This window comes from Amia ocellicauda, chromosome 11 (genome assembly GCF_036373705.1).
Source record: "Amia ocellicauda isolate fAmiCal2 chromosome 11, fAmiCal2.hap1, whole genome shotgun sequence".
Classification (NCBI taxonomy): domain Eukaryota; kingdom Metazoa; phylum Chordata; class Actinopteri; order Amiiformes; family Amiidae; genus Amia; species Amia ocellicauda.
Genome location: NC_089860.1, coordinates 20,278,535 through 20,299,680, shown reverse-complemented (window position 1 = coordinate 20,299,680; position 21,146 = coordinate 20,278,535). Strand labels below are relative to the sequence as shown.

General features: G+C 41.4%; 1 protein-coding gene across 2 annotated transcripts in view; it reads right to left on the bottom strand.

Annotated features, from left to right (window-relative positions):
* LOC136763111 (rho GTPase-activating protein 26) overlaps positions 1–21,146 on the bottom strand; it is a 62,302-nt gene that overhangs the window by 18,722 nt on the left and 22,434 nt on the right. For both annotated transcript variants that reach the window (XM_066716848.1, XM_066716847.1), the window contains exons 2-18: positions 14,208–14,303; positions 13,948–14,009; positions 13,380–13,451; positions 11,767–11,868; positions 11,212–11,322; positions 10,870–10,974; positions 10,421–10,550; positions 9,995–10,095; positions 9,703–9,797; positions 9,081–9,159; positions 8,549–8,585; positions 7,749–7,814; positions 7,558–7,632; positions 4,974–5,061; positions 4,470–4,528; positions 3,381–3,486; positions 308–467 (exon numbers count right to left, since the gene is read on the bottom strand). In XM_066716848.1, coding sequence (XP_066572945.1) covers positions 308–467; positions 3,381–3,486; positions 4,470–4,528; positions 4,974–5,061; positions 7,558–7,632; positions 7,749–7,814; positions 8,549–8,585; positions 9,081–9,159; positions 9,703–9,797; positions 9,995–10,095; positions 10,421–10,550; positions 10,870–10,974; positions 11,212–11,322; positions 11,767–11,868; positions 13,380–13,451; positions 13,948–14,009; positions 14,208–14,303 — 1,544 coding nt within the window. The remainder of the gene's footprint in view (positions 1–307; positions 468–3,380; positions 3,487–4,469; positions 4,529–4,973; positions 5,062–7,557; positions 7,633–7,748; positions 7,815–8,548; positions 8,586–9,080; positions 9,160–9,702; positions 9,798–9,994; positions 10,096–10,420; positions 10,551–10,869; positions 10,975–11,211; positions 11,323–11,766; positions 11,869–13,379; positions 13,452–13,947; positions 14,010–14,207; positions 14,304–21,146) is intronic.

The following is a 21,146-nucleotide window of genomic DNA, read 5'->3' as shown; positions in this document are numbered from 1 at the left end:
CTGACTGAGAGTTTCCGCTGTTCTTATTAAAAGTAGCCTGAGCTCTGACTCATACTGTAAGGCGAGTGGCTTGACTGAATATCCTTGTTTGCACCAGTCAGTATCGGCGGAGGCGTGCATGCTGGGTCTGAACAGAGACCTGTTGCCATAGGAACTGCCGTAAGCAGCTTGTCCTGAAAGCTCCTCAGTGGTGGAGCTGCGCAACCGGGTCTAACTTCCCAGCCATCGCCCAGCTCAGGGCACAGCCAGAGTAAAACATGCAATTTTCATTCACATTTTTCGATTTATATTTTCCCATCGGGCTCACCCGCTCGTGATTCTCGATCAGGATCTCGATGACAATGTTCTGGAACTTGATGTCCATGATGGCCGCCACCGTCTCCTCCTGGGACCGCAGCAGTGTGGGCCCGAACACCACACCCAGGTTGGCCACAGTCATCAGGTTCTGCTGGTGGTGGTCGGCCACGCTGAGGAGTCGGGAACATCAGGGGAGAGAGAGCTCAAGCACAAAATGACCACAATGGCAAACAAACTGAAGACAATTAGTAATTATACAGTGTTAAAAACAATATAAGGTTGTCCGACCAATGACAATGCTACAGAAAGTCGACTAGATGGCACTCTCCTGAAGCTTGTGCTGTAAAAAGCTACACAACTGATCTAACCATCTTCCAGTCTGTCACCAACCATTACAATTCATATCACTTCCATTTTAAAAATTGGTATTGCCTCCACGGCACCTTCTGAGCAATCAGTCCCGACACCAAAAACCAAGATCCTGCAAATTTGATGAGCATCTGAGCCCTTTCTCCTGAAATGAACTCATGAAGCATTACATCACTCTTGTAAGAATCACATTACTTCTAATTCATTTCACTCCAGCAGCCCAACTCTCAGTAATTGACTTTATTTATAACCTGGAGACAGAAAGGATCGTCCCTGAACTGCAAATGTAATAACCTGATTCTATCAGCTGTATAGGCCAATGCCTTTTGGCGGCGGACTGCACCACCCCTGAATGAATTATTTTTGTATGTAGTGTCAAGTCTCCAAGGAAGACTTGCACCCCGCTCCCCTTTGCAGACCTCTACTAGGTAACCTCACAGGGCTCTACAGTGCGAGCGTTTTACTTGCATTTGCGAGTAAGAAAAATGTTGTTCGAGTGTGAAATACAATTTGGGTGCACAGTGCGAAACTCTATAAGGAAATACTACATTGACATGATTATGATAATAACTATTTTACACTAATCGTTATTACGGTAGAAAATGTGGGAAATGTAGTTTGTGGATTGACGCAATTAACCGAGAAGGCAACAAAAACTTCCTGTGAATGACATTTATGCCCCAGTGTTGCAGCGGGTCATTAGGCACGATATCCAATCACTACTAGCTGGCGTTAGCGCCTCGTCATTAAAACACACTTACAGATACAATAGTACTCAGCGACAGGGAGCTGCAACAACTTAGTGATAATGTTGATTACAATCTACTAAAATCTTAAAATGTAATTAATCATCGATTAGTTGGGTCTACTTGGGGTGCAGAGACTAAAAAAAAAAAATAATAATCTTGAGACATGGCAGAGACAGCAGCTACACCCGTGGAAAGTATAGGAGCACATTACATTGAATTTACACTGAAGACAGTTTGCTGCAAAGCTGAGCTCACATGGCGAGCACGACAATGCTGCAGAGCGCTGGAGAGACACACTGAGCCGCGATGGCAGGATGGAGACGCTCGGCTGCTGCAGGCTGCTGCCTCTGGATCCGAAAAGCTTTCCGTCAAGGATGGCACACTGGATCTGTTTAAACTGCACAAAGTACGCAGCCTTTCCCATTACTTAAACTCGTGTGCGTCTCGCAAGCTATGTCTGTTTCTTTACCTCCTCAACTACATTATTAACATTTTATTTATTATACACGGCCACTACACTCAAGCAACAGTCATTTAGACACAGTACACATGCAATACAGCAGTGCAGTACACACAGAAACAGCACAATAAGCAAGAAAACAAGCAGCTCGGTTAGCCAATAAAGGAGAGCAAGCAATAAAAAGTCAGAAAATATTATTTTAAAACTTGTAACTAACAGAGATCCTTAAAAACTTTTTCCCAAAAAGTGATTTTTAAGACTTTTCTTTAAACGTGTAGGGCGCGCCTCAGAGTCTCTGGAAGTGCGTTGCGCAGCCGTGGCGCATTATACGATATGATCAAACTAGTGCCATACATATTGAATTCAAAATATAAATATATATCATAAACGGAAAAACAAATGGAAAACTTTTGACTTTCGTTTTGAGTTTGCAACAGTGCTGCTGTGTGTGCGTGTATTTACACAGGGAAGTGCAGTGGGGGGGCAGGGGTGCCCATATATGACCTATTTTTTTCAATTTAGGGGCACAGTGCTCCTAAGGAAAAAAGTAAGCGTAGAGCCCTGCCTCAAAAGACAGCATCTGAAGGAAACATGCAGAAACTTATTTTGTCCAGTTCTCATTCAGCGTAATCAGAACCAGATATCAGGGTGTGTTCTGGCTGAATTTCCGCTCCATCACCCCGCACTAACCATGTCATAATACTGTTCTAATTGCATGCTTTAGCTCTCTGGGATGAGGTGGTTTCCTAGCCAAATGTTTCTGGAGGGGAAAGGCAGACTTTGTTGTGGTGCAGAGAGATTTCAGGGACCTGTAAGTACAGGGCAAGTTTAAGCTGCTGGTAAGGCAAGGGTGAGCTTCAGACAAACCCTGGGCTGCACAGCACCGTGACAGCACTTCACAGCCAGATGCAACTCTGCGGCTACTGCTCCGCTCAGGCAGAAGCTGGGGAAGGCTTTCATTGGACGCGGCCCAGAACTTGTTATTTGATGACATTAAGAGAGACAGGAAGTGCTCATAAAAATGTTACAGATGCAAAATGTTCATACTTTTTTTTTTTGCACCTGCAACAAAATGTGGCCAGCATGTATTGCACTCACAGTACTTAGCAGACATCAGATTTTTAGATGCATACGTTTTAAATACTTGATTTTGTTATCCTCTCATTGGTTGCCTTGTTTTTGTTCCGTTCTCTTCTCTACCTCTGTCAATGAATACATCTACATTTTTAAGAACCACTAAAACAGTCCAAACCCCAAGGTATGCTTAGATTAGTGATACCTCTCACAAGGATGACAAACCCAAACAATCATGTATATATGATGGTGGGGGGAATGGGAAATGTTAAGACCCAGAAAACACCACAACCATTAAAGCTTTTACTGGTACATTAAAACTATTAACATTGTTAAGTGCATTACATTGTAAATCCTCTCAGGAAAAAGTAGCGCACGTTTTGTAATGGAGTGAAAGGAGGTGTGTCCCCGTCCCCCTGTATGACACATACTTGGCCAAGTGCTTCGTTAGGAGCTCCAGCATCTGCCGGTTCTTCTCTGGGAGTCGGTGAATAACATTGTGAATCTCTGAGATCCGAGCCTCTGGATTGTCCAGTTCTAAAATAAAATCAAACAATAATAATCAAATAAAGTGCAAAAAATGTATATGCATCAATTATTAACACTGGTAAAAGAAAAGACAGTACCATTGAAGGAATCGGGCATATAAGAGTATTCCTGTCCTAAAAATACTGCAGTGATGCAATTTGACAGGTTGTTGCCCTGTGCCTTAAAAATTAAAACTTCTTTGAAGTAAACTCTGCTTTTTTTGCTTGAACACACAAAACCTGTCCAAATGTGCCTGACAGGTTGTCTGCAGGGAGAGCCGTGAATCAGGCGCTCAGTGGTCCGAGAGAACTCCGGATATATTGAGGCCATAAATTCGAAAGGAGAGGTCGATAAGGTGCATGGCAGGGATTGACTTAATATAAAAGGGATGCCAGCCCTTTGATTACTGAATGCCATATAGGGCGACAGACTGAACTCAAAGTGTTGGATAGTTGCGAATAGAATTACCAACCCCTGCCCAGAAAATTCTCAAATGCGTCATTATCCTTCCTTTGTAAGAGTGGTTAACGTGGTGCCTAAATTGCTATGCTGAGCAGCGTTCACTACAAGCGACAATAATGCAGCACCTTTTACCGATTAATGTAGCAGCACTATCCTGTTTCCAGTTATTAAAATCGCACTCCTACTCACTCTATCCCAAAGAGAAAACAGCACCATCTAGTGGGCAGAAAACATTATGTTAAAAGAGCCAGCGAGGGCAGGAATAATGGGATACGTTTTTAGTCCCCGTGGTTTTTTTTTTTTTTAACCGATACAAGCCCTCCAGGCAACATTGTTCAGGCATTTCCTTGATTACCAGCCACATTTCACACCTGCTTTCCATACAAATCCCTACTTCACAGACGCAGTACAGGTAACATTATGCCTGTTTGTTTTGAGGCTTTAAAAGTAGTTAACGTCAGCAGAAATATAATATATACGAGGGACATAAAACAAATCTATAAACTGTGGGAGAGAAAAAAACAACTCACTGGCTGCTTTGATAAAGCTTCTTTGATACTGGTAGGTCATGAGTGGAGCTGGCAGCATTCTGAAAGAAAAAGAAAAACATTGCTTTGAATATTGTAGAGACATGCCACTACACACAATCTAATTTGTGGCCAGAACAAACACAATGTGTATATTCCTGTCCTTGCCTATAGCATTTGGGAGTTTGAGATCTCTGCAGTCAATCCCTTACGCAGGTTTACCCTTGTACATTTGCACTGGGATTTATACATGCATTTATGTGTGCATGTTAAAAGTGCAAAAGTCCTAGGTAAATATAACTGGGTAAACTTGTATAAGTGATGTTTCAGTGCTGTGCTGCCCACTGTGCGTTCAGGCTGCTCTGTGCCGGCTGCAGTGCACCGTGGGTAAGTGGAGCATCTGCCATTTTCCACCATCACTGGCAAACAGCATTGTGGTTTGGCTGGGTTCTGTTGATGCAGACCTTGCAAAGCTCAACAGAAAATCACTCGTGCAACAACTCGTACCTCAGATAGTGCTTCAGAGCGCTGGTGATGGTTTTAATCTCCCACTCCGAGGAGCTGTCTAGGTCAACTTCTGCAGATGTTTTTGGATCTGACGAAAACAGGAAGAAGGACCTTTGTACATTAATGGCTATAAGATGCGAGTGTTCAGAAAACGCTGATGCACAATGTTAACAGTTTGTGGTTTTTTTACCGCTGTTAGATAAATAATGCATATTAATGAAACATGCGAATATGTATTGAAGAATAGAAGAAAAAAAACTCCCACATTGTTCCACATCTTTCTAGAAAGAGCATTGCTTGAGACAATGTTCAGCAGCTTTGGATGTAGCTGAGCTTCGAAGGCATGCAGTGGGAAGTTAATGAAAATAGAAAAGTGACATCAGTTACAATAAACAACAAACAACAACCCTGCTAACACAACGTTGTAAATTACGTTATATTGCGTTGCTAACAATGTTGTGGCAACGTTGTGTGGGAAGAGAGATAACCATCTTTTCAAAAGATTTAACATTCGGTTAAAACAGTTAACACAGGATGAGAGATAATGGATGAACATCATGTTCTTGTTTTTTGTTTCGGTAAAAAAAAAAAAAAAAAAAGTGCTTCCAAATGTCTGTTGCCCTTATTTATTTGGATAAGAGAGACATCTGCTTTAGCCTATAAAAACAGTCCTGCACTCCCCCAGTGCAGATGTGGGGGGCCGGCCGCCGTCTCTGGGATGATGGTATGGATAACCATGGCCAGAGGGATTATAGATGCCACGGGCTGCTGACGAAGAGAAGCAGCGCAGGGAGAGGACCGGAGATTTCTACTAAAATCTGATAAATAAGACCTCAGCGCTGCTCAAATGCTACCTCAAGCCCAGTGATCATTCTTCCTAATCCCATGTGCTATACTTTCCTGCTCCTCTCATCATGAAAAGGGCTCAATGTTCATGTTTTGAGCAAGGCTTCAGTCGGGGGCTCGGGGGAGCCGCCACACTGCTGGCAGTCTGCCCTCGGGCTCGGGGCATCGGGAAAAATGAGTGACAAGACAGCCAGGGTGAAACAGGTCGGATCTGGCTGGCGAACCAAAGGAAGAACCGAGTTTGCTGCCTTTTTCCTGTTGCTTGGTTGTTTTTTGGTTGGGAAGAAAAAAGAAAATAAACAAGTTATTCTTTTCTTATTCTCTTTTTTATTGGCCAAAACTCTCCCCTACTGCGGATGTGTTCTCCAATAAATATGCTTGTTTATCAATGATATAGCCTCAGATTTTCTTAATTAACCACTCTGAGAAAGCCGCCAAGATTCCAGGTCACTGAACCAAGTTCAGTTGGGATGTGTACACATTGGACTGCCAATCCACCAATTTCTATTAATTGTTCAACACATTACAAAAAATATATATATAAAAGATATAAAATCACAAATGCTGACTGGGATCAGTAAACACACAGAGTCGCTGCTTCTACGAGAATCTCGTCAGCTATGGCTGGTATGAGGACACAGGGCTTAAAGGGAAATGTGGCATTTATAGCTTTTGCAGGGCCGGGAGCTGCTGGAACTTTGACAGGGAAATGTGGCCCTTGCTGCCCCTCCCCACAGGGGAAGATGTCGCCTCGCAGAGGTCTGATCTCAGAGGGAGCCCCAGTGCAACAAAGACACTAAAAATTGTTATTGAGGACCATCAGTCATCGACTCTCACAGAGCAAGCTGCTCAGTAACACAAGCAATTCATTGACAAAATTCTAACACAATCCACACAAGCTTGTACCAAACATCTCCAATCTATTTTTTTGTTTTGTTTTTTAAATATCTTGAAACGAAAATCATCTGTGGGTTATCTGCATGTCAGCCATTCTCTTTTAGTATGATATGCAAGCCAATGTCAGCGCTGTGTTTCAGCTTACGATTAGTGAGAACTCAAAAGAATGATGGCTCCATATTTCATGCTAATTAAGGAATGCATAAAGCCTGTCATTCTCCTTTATGTTTCCAAGTGTCCCTGTCCAGTCTCTTTGTGGCTCCCTCACAGGATGCCCTCTGTGGGATACTAGTGTGCTTTTAATTGCGCTTCCCCCGTCTTAGTGCACTGCCCAGTCTTAGTGAGGGCTGAGTGGACAGGCATACTAGACATGCCCAAATGTATCTCCTGTAAATGATCACAAACACATTCTGCGTGCTTCCCTTCACTATCCTCCAGACTCGCTCAGTATCTCTGCCTAGAAGGAATTACGTTTTTCCTGACTAGCATATTGTACAGTATATGAGGGAAAACCAGACCATAATCCCATCTTGAGACTTTGTGCGTCTGAAATACTGAAATATAATGAATCCGCTTGTTCACAAGATTTTGCCATCTATAGCTTGTGATGTGAACTTCATATAGCTACTTTAGGCAACAAATATCAATTTCAAATGGTTTCCATTCTACAGGATGACTCTCACAAAGAAACAGAATAGATGGTGAATAAATTTCATGATTTTGAATACCTGAAGTCCACACACTGTTCTCTGTTCCCGACTACAGACTACAGATATTACTGCTGTGTAATCATCTCACCCAAAATTAACACAAATTCTTAGTTGGAATAATCTTTAGTTACCCATTGAAAGGCTAATTAGCTTCTGAACTCTGGAATTGACTCCCACAATCCTGTAGAGGCCTTGTTCGTTGATTCCTGTTGAGTATAGGAAATACAGACATAAGCAGGAGCGCACATTTCGATAAAAAGGACTTCTCAGCCTCACATCACAAAATAAATCCATCAATTAACCAAATCAACGCCTCCATCACCTCTAGTCTCCACTGCATGGATGAATTTCTTCATTATATTAAAACCAATGCTATCCAACTGAGCAGCTGAAAGAGAAACAAAAATAAAGGAGACATGCATTTAATCAACTAAAACATATCAAGAAACAAACTCCAACACTGCATTCCATTTTAATGAGCTTTCCAAAATCACTGCGTATGATGCGACTTAAAAGAAATGTGAATGACTTAGGCAAAATACTTTCCCACAGAGACAACAGCACTGACTTTTTATAAATAGTTGAAGCCGCAAATGAAGTTTAAATACTGGATTTAAAACGAAAGTTTGTTCAACTTTGGTTTTAGAAGTTTTCAAATAATCTGCAGGTCAAAGCAAACCCTCAACACCAATCAGAAGTTTCAAATACAACTGCTGCAGAAAAGACAAGAAAGCAGCTGGGTTTCCTGGAAGAGTTATATATTTGTAACTCGGAACTGGCAGCAGAAAATGTCTGGCTTATTTGAATTTAATTCCCACGGCGGAAAGAGATGAAATTCCACTTTTACCACTTCTACTGTGCAGTTCAAAACAATAATAACACAAAAAAACTGGCACACTGCACTGGGGGAAAAAAAAGCTTCCGTATTGACACCCAATCGCAACAGTTTGTTAAAGGAAAATTAAATCATTTGAGCAGTAGGTTAAAAGGGTTTAAAAGATCTTCAATCTTGTGCATCTACCCCCACCACCCCCCCAAAAATGGAATTGATTAATCTATACCAAGACCAATTGCAAAGGTAAAAGGAGAGGAAATTAAGCAGTGAAGTTACAGTGTACTTACTGCCTTCACTCTGACTGTCTTTGTTCAAGTTGTACACCTGCAAAAGTAAAAAACAAAGTGCACTGTAAATGTCCCTTTAATTCACGAATAGGATATTAATGAATTAAAACCATCTGGCTGGGCGTGTACATAAATAATTATTTGGCAATAAGGAATGTGGTCCTTTAAATTCACTGAAGTGATACAAATTAGTCTCTTAAACCTTAGAGATGATACTCTGTTTAAGTAACCTTGATTAAGGCAGTGGGCAAAACATGTTGATAACCTTTTCCTGCAAATAAGTCTGTTTTGCTTTGTGAACCACCGTGATTTTGCAACGTTGAGCCATTCCCCCCTCTCTGATTTAGTGTACAGGTTGGAAAAAAAAAAAACGTAATCGATTCACAGATCAATGTGGGGCAGTGGGGAATAAAACCCAGTGGGCAGTCAGTGTCTGTTTGGGAAGGGGGGGTTGCGTAAATTCGACCCTACAGGGTCACAGAGGGCCACGTTGAGGGGATTTTGAGGGGGTGGGGCTTCACAGAGGTCATACCGGCTCTCTGCCATCCATCGCCTCCATCCACAGGCGGCGGTCCTCCTCTGACAGGGCCTGCATTGTGATCACCCCCGCCCTGCAACACAGACAGTGTAACACAATCGATATATTAAAAAGGTCTGACTTGGGCTCTCAGACACGACAAAAGACAGCACCTGCGGAGAGGCTCAGATGGTCTCAGCTTTTTTATTTTTATGTTTTATTATCCGCAGATTCACAGTATCCTGCACAAGCAACACCATTAATTTCCTAATAAAATCACTGACAACAGCTTCAAGCACAACACACAAGCGAAGGCAGGAAAACAAAAATAGCCTTTGAAGTTTCTGCCAGGCTGCGGTTTAGCCACATTAACTGGAGTTCTTTCGCTTGATTTCTCTCATACTTTTACACAGACATTCAAATGTAACATGCTATTTTAAGGTTTTCCATCTCCATCTGTAATGAATATTACATTGAGGAGACAAGTGGATGCCATTTGCAGTGTCCGGGTTCGTGTCTGCCTTCAGCGCTGGATCACTGTGGCTCTGCGCTGCTCTGAAAGCCATTAGCTCTGCGCGCTATGCAAGCTCAAGACTGCCACCTTGTGACGCAAAATGGCCACCGTCATCCCACTCACCGGTCCACGGCCTCCACGTCGAAGCAGAACCTCTTCTCTATGGAGTCGGTCTTTCTCCGCGTGCAGGACTTTAGGGTGAAGGACTCCTCTTCCCCCTGAAATAAGAAATAAGAAAATGAAACCCGTTAAACAATGAAGTAATTTCTTTGTTGTCCAAAGCTTTTTAAAGCAGACCAGTAAAAAAAGCTGTGTGCACTCTGTATGAGTGATCGGTATCCTGTGTGAAAGAACAGCTTTCACGTTGCAGCCTACAGCCACTTTTAACACACCGGACAGGGTCTGCAGTACTCACCACTTTCCCTCCAGATTTCTGGTCGAAGAGGACCATGGTCATGAGTTTGGGCTCACGGTGGTAAGTGCAATAGTGCTTCACCCAGGCAGACACAAAGGAGCCTGCAGAGAAGACAGTTTGGGTTCAGACCCTACATAGCTTTCTGACGTGGATCCCATCGTACAGATTACTGCCAGATACAGCAGTTAAGTTTCTTGTCTGGGTTGTAGACGCTCTTAAGGGTAGCAGAAATGAGACTGACTGCACTGCAGCATATATTTCACTAGGGTCCAGTCGGAAACAAAGGGCCGAGATATTGGGCAGGTTTGTGGAATAAGATCAAAAAGGTTACAGTTGTGCCAATCGGATAAAGCAAGTTTCAAAGCACAAACAAAATTGCACTGAACTACACTACACTGTAAAATGCTACAGGGGCAGGTCACTCACGCTTCTCCTGGACAAAGAGATAGCCCTCCATGGTGTTGGGGCTGACACTCTTGTGCTCGTGGGGGTTTTCCTTCATCTTCCCCATCAGACATTCCACCTCAGACCGCGTGCTCTCAAACCGATTCCTTGTCTGATGAAAAATATATGAATGAATTCGTACAAAAGGTCAAGAGCTTTCTACTGCTCACCTTTGACCCAGACTGAAGCAATCCAACATAAAACTTATGTTTTTAATTAACTCTCCATACGCACATTAAAAAGCGTTCAAAATATCAGACAGATTTATTTCATAAGACTATTAAACATTTTCTGATGTGAGAATATATTGACCAATCGTGGTTGCTTTGCAGCAGAAGAAAACTAAGCAAGCACAATCATGGAAAGTTTTTGCTACACCTGCTGCAGTATAGATTTTTTTATTTATTTTTTTGTGAAGGAAAATCTCTCACATTTTGGATGCTGATGGTAAGATCCGTCTTGAAATGGTTGAAGTCTTTGGCCAGTTCATATCCATGGTGGTAGTATGTGAACAACCCTTGAAGGAAAGCTAGCAACTGGAGTTAAAAGAAAAACAGTTATAATGATTTATGGGGCTGATGCCTTTATCAGAGACAACATTCACAACTGCAGTAGAAGCGCAGAAGGTACTGTTACACACTATAGGAGGGCATGTTATAGTGCAATGTGGTTTGAGAAAACAGGTAGGAAATAATGAGAGGGAACAACTCGTAGTGACCTCAAAAGTGTGAGATATCTACCGTTTCGAATTGTAAAGGTTAGGAGATACCTACAGGCTCTACAAACTCAAACATCTTCCTCTCCTGGACCTCCTGCACTTTGAAGACGTACTCCAGGGATGCTTCATAGAAATGCTGCCGCACGTGGTCCACCTGTGCGTCAGCCTGCAGGACGGAGACCACCAGAGATCACAGTCAACACACACTGAGCACACTGGGAATTTAATATCGCCCTTGCTCCTGAAACAGTTTGGCAAATTCTTGGACATGACAATTGTCAACCTAAGCAATCTGCTAGAGAATGATGGTCTTTAAAGCACAATTGTATATGCAGTAATTATTAAGAATAGTCGTTGCATTCTGTATAACTCCAGACTGTAGACTAATTGTGCACAAATTCACAAACATGTTTTTGAAACACAGGGACAAGGCAGGAACAGTGGGATCAGACATGTAAAGAACTCTGCCGAATTTAAATCAATTCTCCCGATATATGCATATTTTAAATCCAGGAGTTTCCTTAGGCAGGAATGGGGAAGAGAAAAAATAATAATTAAAAATGTTTTCAGAGAATTCCAAGATGATCCTTCTTAAAGTAGCTGTTCTTACATCATGGAGGTGAGATTCTTTCTTCTTAGAGGACAGACTTAAGTGCTTCTCCAAGACGCTACAGTATTTTTCAGTCTCTTTGTCGTACTTCTTTTTGGCTTCCTGCAACGGAGAACGAAGATAGGAAACACGAGAGTAAGTCACTGAGGGTCAGACGGCAATTTGTTGAGGAGAAATATGTCGGAGGCCACATTACATACATAGGATTGATTGTTTAATGAGTTATGTTCATTTCTGCGGTGGGCAAACTGCACAATACTGCAGTGTTAACTGTGCATATGGGGAGCAGCCGCATTATCATCTAGAGACAGAAGGACAAGTTCCAACTAAATCATGAAAAGGTCTGAATGGATCATTTATTGCCGTGGTGTGTCCCTCCGCAATGGAGTACTGCTACATCACAAGCACACGTGGTTCTGGACTGCAGTACAGTTAGGTCAGCGCATTACAACAGAGTCATGTGGGGGAAAAGGAGTTCAGTCTAGTGTAAGTTATCTCTGATGGACAGGCTTCCTTGACACCCCTTTCTTTCCAAACGCATCTGCTTTCCATTTGAAATCAAACTTTCCCTAACCAGCCAGCTTTTCACAGACAGATGAATCTGTACAGATATAAATATTCGCAACTACTTTAACTGTTGCTTTGACCATAACCTTAATCTTAAAAACAGCCGTATATAAATTGTTATTTTGAAATGTCTTATTTGGACTACAAGGGCCAGAGAACTGTAACTTTGAAAAATGTCTAAACATACTGACAGGACAACTCTGTGCAGGTTTCTAGGCATTACGTTACTAAACAATATAATCCCGCATAAGACAAACATGCCCACATAGAAAAACAACAGGTTCAACAAAAGAATGCTACTAAACAAGAAATGTCATGAATTTCCAATCATGCCAGCTTTGATAAATCTGTTACACACTTTCAAAACATTCAACGGAAAACTACTTCCTGTATTTCTAACCCCGCTGTAACTTTTGTAAATGTATGGTGTTTTTCCTGTTTAATATAACTAAGCCTTGACCAGGAGTAAAAATGTTATTTAATGTGATTGTTTGTGCCAGACTAAACAATTTGGAAACCAACCAGGGGTTTTCTAGACAGCACTTTTGAATGTTGTATTATTAAAAAATATATATATATAACCCAAACTGTTCTGGTTTTTATCACATTTACAGAAGTTGTTTACAATGCGTAAGATTCAAGCAGTCATTCTCTTGAACTACTACAAATGCCAAAAGGTTAAGAAATCCAACTCCCAAACCCCAACAAAAATGAGACTAAAATCCATCTACTATGAAATGCTGGTAGCCCCCATGTGACCGGTTTACCGATCATGTGCTTCAGTTACAGAATCAACACTGCCAAACTTAACACAAACGGCATAATTACCGTTTAGACCCTTTCACAACGAACAGTGCAAGGGCCCTGAAATAACGCTCTTATGTTCCCCTTAGCAGTCAGGTGGTGGCAGCATAACGCAGTTCAACTCATGAGCTGCTTAGAGGAACTCCCTTCCTGCTTTATGACACAAGTTTGTCCTCCTGTTTAACAGTCTTTCCTGCCCCAATCCTGCCGATTCCCACCCACCACTCTCCTGCCCCTGTTACCTTTGCAGCACCGATCTGTTCCTTGCGGAAGCGCTCCAGGGGTGTGATCAGGACATCACCTGCGTTTTCAATCTGTTGAATGAGACGCAGTCAGAAAAGAGCACATATGGGGTTTGTGGCGAACTAAATGTATTGAATTACTATTTAAATTATTATAATAATTATTTTACTTATCTTTAATACATGCATGTTCAAATACAATAACTCCTACATTCCATGCATATTACTACGGTCTAATTGACCTCCATATTAATAGGACAATCAATCAGCATTACACAGATACTGATGAGCACAGAACCCAATGGAGACTGCAATAGGTAACCCTCTCTGTCACGCCAGAAGAATGGCACAGGCATTACCTCACCGTGGCGTCCACCAGGGAACTACAGGATTGGGCTCATCTTACTGGCATTTATTGGCTTGTGCGTGTCAGTTTCCCTATAGACCCTGTGCCCGTTCACAGTAGAGGCTGCGTTATTAGATTCGCTCAGTCTGCCTGTGTTCACATCCAAGCAAAAGATAACCGTGTACCAGGAGAAGGCCGGCGACACTCGATATTTCAACTCACCATCCGCGCCCTCTCATCCTCCAGGTTCTTCAGCACGCCTGCGAACTCCTGCAGTGAGCGAGCTGAGAGGGACAGAGCAAAAAATAAGGACAGTCGTTGAAATTAAGCTGGAAGAGAACTTTCGCATTCCACTGTTCACTGCTGTTCAAGTGTTTATTAAATTAATGACTTTCACTTCCAGATATATTCAGACCACAGATCGCACCAGGTTCAAGCATGTAAATTATTTGACAACAAAAACACAAGAGAAAATTGCTTACCAATGCATATTTCATCATCCGTCTCAGCGTCTCCTATACACTGAAACTTGAATTCATTAAGAGATTCTGCAAATTTCCTCTTTGCTGAAGACAGATCTGTAAGAGAGAGTTGAAAACCTGGTTAGATTCACACTAGGTTTTCAAATGACTTTATATACCTTCTGAAAATAATGATTTGCCTCATTTGGATGGTTTTAAAATGAATAAATACTGGTTGGTCACTTCTATGGAGCACGTTTTCATTCTTATATGACCACAGTGTGTCCCAAGACTGCTTGTGTTAATACAACCTGAAGATGTTCACTGGGATAGACTCAACTCCTTGAATGTTGCCATTAATGAAATTATAAATCCATCCTAAAAGCGTGTATTTGGCAAAAAATGGCAAAAATTATAAAATGTCATTTCATAAGCAGCTTTATACAATTTATCAAGCTTATGACGGATTTGTACAGATTCAAAAGTAAACTATTTTTTTTGGTACAGTCTTTAATCCAATGTCATACATACATTGCCTTATTCAAAATTATTGAAAAAAAGTTAATGAAAAACATAAGCAGCACAAAAAAATTAATCATCTTCAGACAAATGTTAAATGGAAAACAAAATCCGATGTTAACAATGACCAAATGGAAACCTGAAGACATATTTTTCAACGCATGTCTCACACACTCTACACTTGTACATACTGCATAAAAGAACAATGAAAAAGCTCGTCTAAGATTATGAAAGAATATTTTAATTTGTGGATGAATGGGGAGTTAATTGCAAATGAACCAACTTCCTGTAAAATAATTTTTAATGGTAACCTGATTAATATCATTAGGGACAATCCAGATAGAAATCACAATTTGGCAGAAATATTCAGAGCATGAAAGGAAAAATACATTAAAAAAAGATTAAGGAGATTTTCCGAATCTTTCATGATTATTAATAAAACAGCTGAATAACCTGCACAAATATGATCCCACCCTCAGCCTGCCAGCTATTTCAGCATGACGGACACACAGAAGGCAGTGATGAAAGCAAAACCTGATCATTATCATCATCATCAAAGTAGCTGTTGAAATCCTATACACATTATTCTCCCGATTTGTATTTAGTGTTTAGTATCTCCCCAGCTGAAGAGTACAAGGAAACCAAATTAATTCTGTTACCCACAGTTTTTTTAAATATAAAAGTCATCTTCTAAGGATAGTTTAACATGAATTAAGAACAGAAACCTGTCATATCATATTGATGGGCTCGTCGTATTTACAGTGTGTGTATATGATCCCTAGATAATTGGTAAGTATAGAACACTTGAGGCATATATAGACTTTCAGTAACAGAAGAGCCTTTAGCAATCAAGCACAGGATGTTGCTGCATCTCCGCAGAGGAGCCCCTAGAGTTTCTACACGGCAGGATACTCTCCAGCTATAAACACATCTGTAGCCTTTTCTGTACATCCTATTGGTTATCCTGCATACTGTGCTTTGTATATTGAAGTATTGAAATAACTACAAGAACAAATTTATGGTTTAAAATGGAAAACGGGGCCATGAGAGGCCAGAATGAGGATGAGACAACAGTCCTTCGATAACAACTCGAAAGACTTTCAGGAAAATGTTAAAGAGCCTTCTCGTTGAGCACACGTCCAGATGAAGCCGATGGTGGCCAGGCACTGCACTCGGGGTCTGTGTCGGGTTGTCTGGAATCTCAGAGCCAGAAAGTCATCGGGTTTTACAGGCCGCTAAGCTACTTTACCTTAGAGACGTTTTAAAAAACACTGTGTTGCATGGTTCTGGTAAATACTAAGCAAACATTCTCCCCAGAAACCCGAGTTTGTAGCATAGAAACTGCATCCTGTTTTCTTGTTGCCCCCTTACGAATCTGGTACGGCACAATTCACGAGAACTCTTGACCCTTTATTTTCCATCCTGCACACCAAGAGTTCCATAGATCCAGCAAAAGACCACTTGTAGGTCACCTCTCTTCACCTGTAACTTCCTGCATTCGTTTTAACACTGAAACACGCTACACAACACGTCCCTCTGATAGATCCCAATAAGCACCAGCTGAATATGTTTGCTGTACAAAAGACAGACGGTACTTGCAACCCAGAGGAACATTTTCTTCCCAGGTACTCCGCTCACAGAATACTTCAAAGCAGTCTCTCTTTGTAAATCTCGTGTTATTTTATTCCCCCACTTCTTTTCTGTTGCTTTTTCTTCCTTTCTTTTGGCTTGCTACAGCATCCACAAACTGGCCTTCATCTTTGCGAATGCATACGATAAACAGAAGATATATTGACATGCTGTTTGATACTGTAGAAGTGTGCCTGTGTAAAAATACAAAGTATTTAAAGGAAGCCTCCTGAAGCCAGGAATTGTTCTCTATTGAACTTCCATTTATCCCACAAGGTTGAAGGAAGGAGAACAGAGACAACCGCTAAAAATAAATGACCTCCCACCTCTCCCCCTCCTCGTTATCAAAATCCCGTGCCATTCTTTCCAGAGACTGTCTTCTGCTTCCTGAAACTCACCACTATACAATAGAACTGCAACGTGGTGGAGCACAAATGCATAAACCCCTTCCAATAGGAAAGTGCTAGAAGCTGCAGCATGAATGTACTGTTCAGAAACAGAAAATACATGTTCCCATAGATTAAGTACGGGGCTTTTCAAAACCGTTGCGGAGAAAAACGTTCAGTTTCAAGAATATATGACTCAGGATATGGGGAGATTAGGGAGTTTCATAACAATGACAGTTTCAATGGGCCATACAGATATAGTTTTCATGTTCAAGTATGATAGCAATATGCAAACACTGTACATTCAGGACTGTTTCAGGAAACCACTGCAGGATTTTCCAGCAGTGTGAAAATCAAAACAGCTTCCTCTGGTATCTGACCCAGGTGCAACTGTGTGTGTATTGGCAGTGTTTGCGCTTGGTATAGGTGGGTGCACTTTAGATGCACTATTATCTACCTCACAATGTTTGGTTTTGTCCCAACAAATAGATAATAAAACATTGTGCACTGTTGGTTTCACCTAAAGGAGGTTTAGGAAATTGAATCTACACACAATATCAGGACGAAAACTCTGGCGCTTTGTCAACTATCAACGATAAATGTGGGTAACAGCTGCTTTCCTGTTGTAGGCTTATTTTAAGATTGGAAACCAAGAAGCCACCAAGAAATTAGCACGGCCTTTGCAACATTCAGCTTCTCTTTCTTGTGCCGCCTGATACAGGGACCAAATAAAGCAGATGCAAAAGCTTCTCATTGTATTGGCTTGGCCGGTTACACTTCTACCATGTAGAAGAGCAAAGAGCATTATTAGCCACTGCAATTCGCCCGACAATTCATCCATAGCCCTGCACTATAGTCTAATCCCCCACTTGTTTGAGTCTCTGCACAGCCCTGTTATTGTGTGGTCTTGGTTATTAACATAAATATATACACATATTGGCTACGTAAAGGCACCTTCAAAACACATGTTTAAAATGTAGACTATGAATTTTTCCCCTCGATAGGATCAAATAAAATGCCAGAAATGGAGGCTGTAAGAGACGAAACTGAGACCAGTAAGGCTAAAGCAATATGGGCTTCTTCAGGCACCGAGCCGGAGGGTTAAAACATGCAGTTTGCGGCCCCTGAGCCGAGAGAAATAAGGCTGAAGCAGGTGTATTGCGGCTTCTGGAGGCGGCGCCTAGCTTCCATACAGGCTACATGAACCTGTCATCATTCTAGTACATCGTCTTAAATACACTACATATACATACATGCATACATACATAAATAAACACATGCATACATACATAAATAAACACATGTATAAATAAAGGCTCCTTCAAGACATCATGTTTAAAATGTAGCCTATCCATTTGTCTCAATGGGATCAAATGAAAGGCCACAAATGCAGCGCTGTAAACAGAACAGAGAGAATAAGGATAAAGCAAGTGAATAGCGGCTTCTGGAAGCATGGAGCCCATGGGCTAAAGCATGCCGTGTGCAGCACCTGGAAGCTGTGAGAAGTAAGGCTGAAGCAAGTGAATGCCAGCTTCTGGGGGGCCGGGAATGCATAGGATAAAGCAGCATTTTTATGGCACTAGTGGGGATTTGCAGTAGTTGTTCCATAGTCTACAATTGGGGAATATATCGTGAAGGCTCAATGTATATGCCTTTGTCTCCGGGAGCTACAGGGGCAGCCCCCACTCGCCTCGATTGCATAACATTTTCTTCTACTAGTCGCTTCGATGCAAGTAGAATCTCGAGGATTGGGTGGGTGGGAGGGTGGGAGGTTCCTTTCAACTTTTCAATTGAATACAGTGAAAAACTGAAATATTGAAAACCTCAGCTCTTACCATTACTGCAGACATACTTAAGACATACCCTGCAATCAATGTGACCAGATAGCCTGGGATATGGAGCAGTAAATAAAGGGATGGGGGGGCGTGTTTCATAGATGTTCTGGAGATAACAATACAGCAATTTAAAAACACAGTGGATTAGAATAGTGAAGACAAAATCCTCACAAGAGTATTAGCTCAATAAACAGCAGGTCAAAAGTGGGCTCTTTCATATATTTAAAATCGCTTTTAGCAAAGTGCTTATTATGCTGATAGACCAGCTATTTACTGTTCCATACATAATGGCCAGGCAGCTGGACGCAGGCTGAAGATTAAATTCTGAACAGCTCCCCAAAATTGGGTCGGTGATGGAAACACTGCATCCCAGAATTTCATCTTTTCCATTTCTTAACCTATGAAATTAGTGGATTTTCCCTTTTCCAAGACCCACATTTGCAATATTGACAGAAGAAGCTAGATTCTGATGCTATTCCCCTGACCAAACAGTCACCTCAGAGTGAATTATTTCCAAGAAAGGTTACATTAGCTTCCACATCTCCACTTTTTAAAACCCTGCTGAAAAGTCATTACTAACACAATCTGCTAAACCTCAGCAATTGGACAGCAGGCCACCCCTCTTTCCAGTCACAAGTTTTTTAGTTTTTTTTTCTTAGCTCTTCAAGTGAGTTTTTGTGTTTGTTAACTTCAGAACAAATGAAATGGAATTACAGCGGTGTTTAATTGCCCCGAAACAACAGCCAATTCCACGGAGGCCAATTAGAAAAATTTCACTTGCGCAGCAGTAGTCAACAAACTGCAGCCTGCCTTTCTAAGGCAGCCTACAGTGCCAAATTCCTCCGATCTGTCTGTATGGTTTTCCTATATGGAATTTTAATGAAAAGCATACTTGAGCTGTGCATCCACTTTAATATGCGTTTTATTAAAGGGCCATTGTATCTGTAAATCAAATGGGCATCGAGCTCTACATAAATGCCAAATTGCCATGGAAATAAAGCAAAAGATTAAAACAGGAAATTACAACGGCAATGGAGAGATGTTCTCCACAGCTTTGCGGTCCTCTAACCAGAAGAGTCATGAAATATCATGTTTATCATCAAGAAACAGGCAGGCAGTCAGGTGTTGGCAGGACGCTGAGAGGGGACAATAGAAATGAGATCGTTTCACTTCGCAGTATTTGATTACTGTATGTAATCCCTACACACCCCAGTAAGCAGGTATCAGCAGGTAAACATGCATCTTTCTCTAGAGGACAGATGACTTCCACACCTCCACACACAGAAACCAGCCCAGTTCAGACAGGACATTATGATGGTGTTTTTGTCAAGGCAATAGCTGTCCTACAACTCCACAAACCATGCCTTCAAAAAAATGAACAATGCCACAAGCAATAATGCAGTAAAAATCACTAAAAGAAAAAAACTATCCTCACTCATTTTTGCTCTGTTGGGGGTGGGAGAAAAAAACAAGGATTTTTTTTTCCTCAAAGGAAAATGTTCTTTTGCTTATACCAAGTCTGTTTATAAATAAATCTTGGTTACCACAAAACATTTAAAGAATGGAATTAACGATGCCAATGGCGACCTACAACCGAACAGAAACCAACAATGTACACGATCATTTTGGATCAATTTTAAAACGGAATTTTAACTTAAAAGCAGATCAGAGACAAAGAGAAAGAGACATTGGTTGGTTGGGGGTACAATAATAGTTAATATTGTATGCATTGCCAATTGGTCAGAAAATAACACAGCAGAAAATTAGCAATTAGTTTCCAAATGACCTTCAACCTTGGTGGCAGCAGTAGACTGTGTTATGCAAGATGGAAAGACAATTCTCTGGCCTACTCCTACAGTACAGCAGTCTGCAATTAAAATCCTTCCACAAGTATGCCAAGCCAAATAGAGCTCATCATCATCTCAACCCATGTCGTGCAGCCAAGAGACTTTTTCAATTAAAAGTCTTACAATAGATTGTTTTTTGTTTTGTTCCTTTTAATACTGGGACATAACAGGTCATGTTGCACTCGAGGACAAAATACAAAACCTGGCCATATCTCCTCAATAGCCACTGGCCAGAAAACCTGTCCCCTTCCCTTCATGGAGAGAACGCAATGACCTACTTCTGACAGGGACACAGAAATGTATCCTTCATGCTAAACTGCCATCACAGTTTTCCCCCTTCCCCCCTTCCCCCCTCCACCAAGGCACAGCATGTCTTAAATGCTGGGAAATGAAACTGCACAGGTCTCCTCATTATCTTCCTGGTTTTCCATACCAGTGGGTTATTTGCAATTGCACAAACACCCGTCTTCTGGGTTTTACCTCTATGCAATGACTGGTGTTGCACATCACGATAGTACAGTAAGCCAGAAGCACCTATGTGGAGTTACATTCTGCACAGTTCTCTCTCTATGCAGGATGCAGGAGCAGGAGCTCTGTAGTGATGTTGTATCAGCATTTCAATCTTTACTCTGTTGTAGCAGGTATTTTCCAGGTACTAGTTATCACCATGAAACTTCACAAATAGTTATTTATACTACACTAAGGAAGTAATGCATGAAAAGGGGTTTTCACATCCTGTATTTC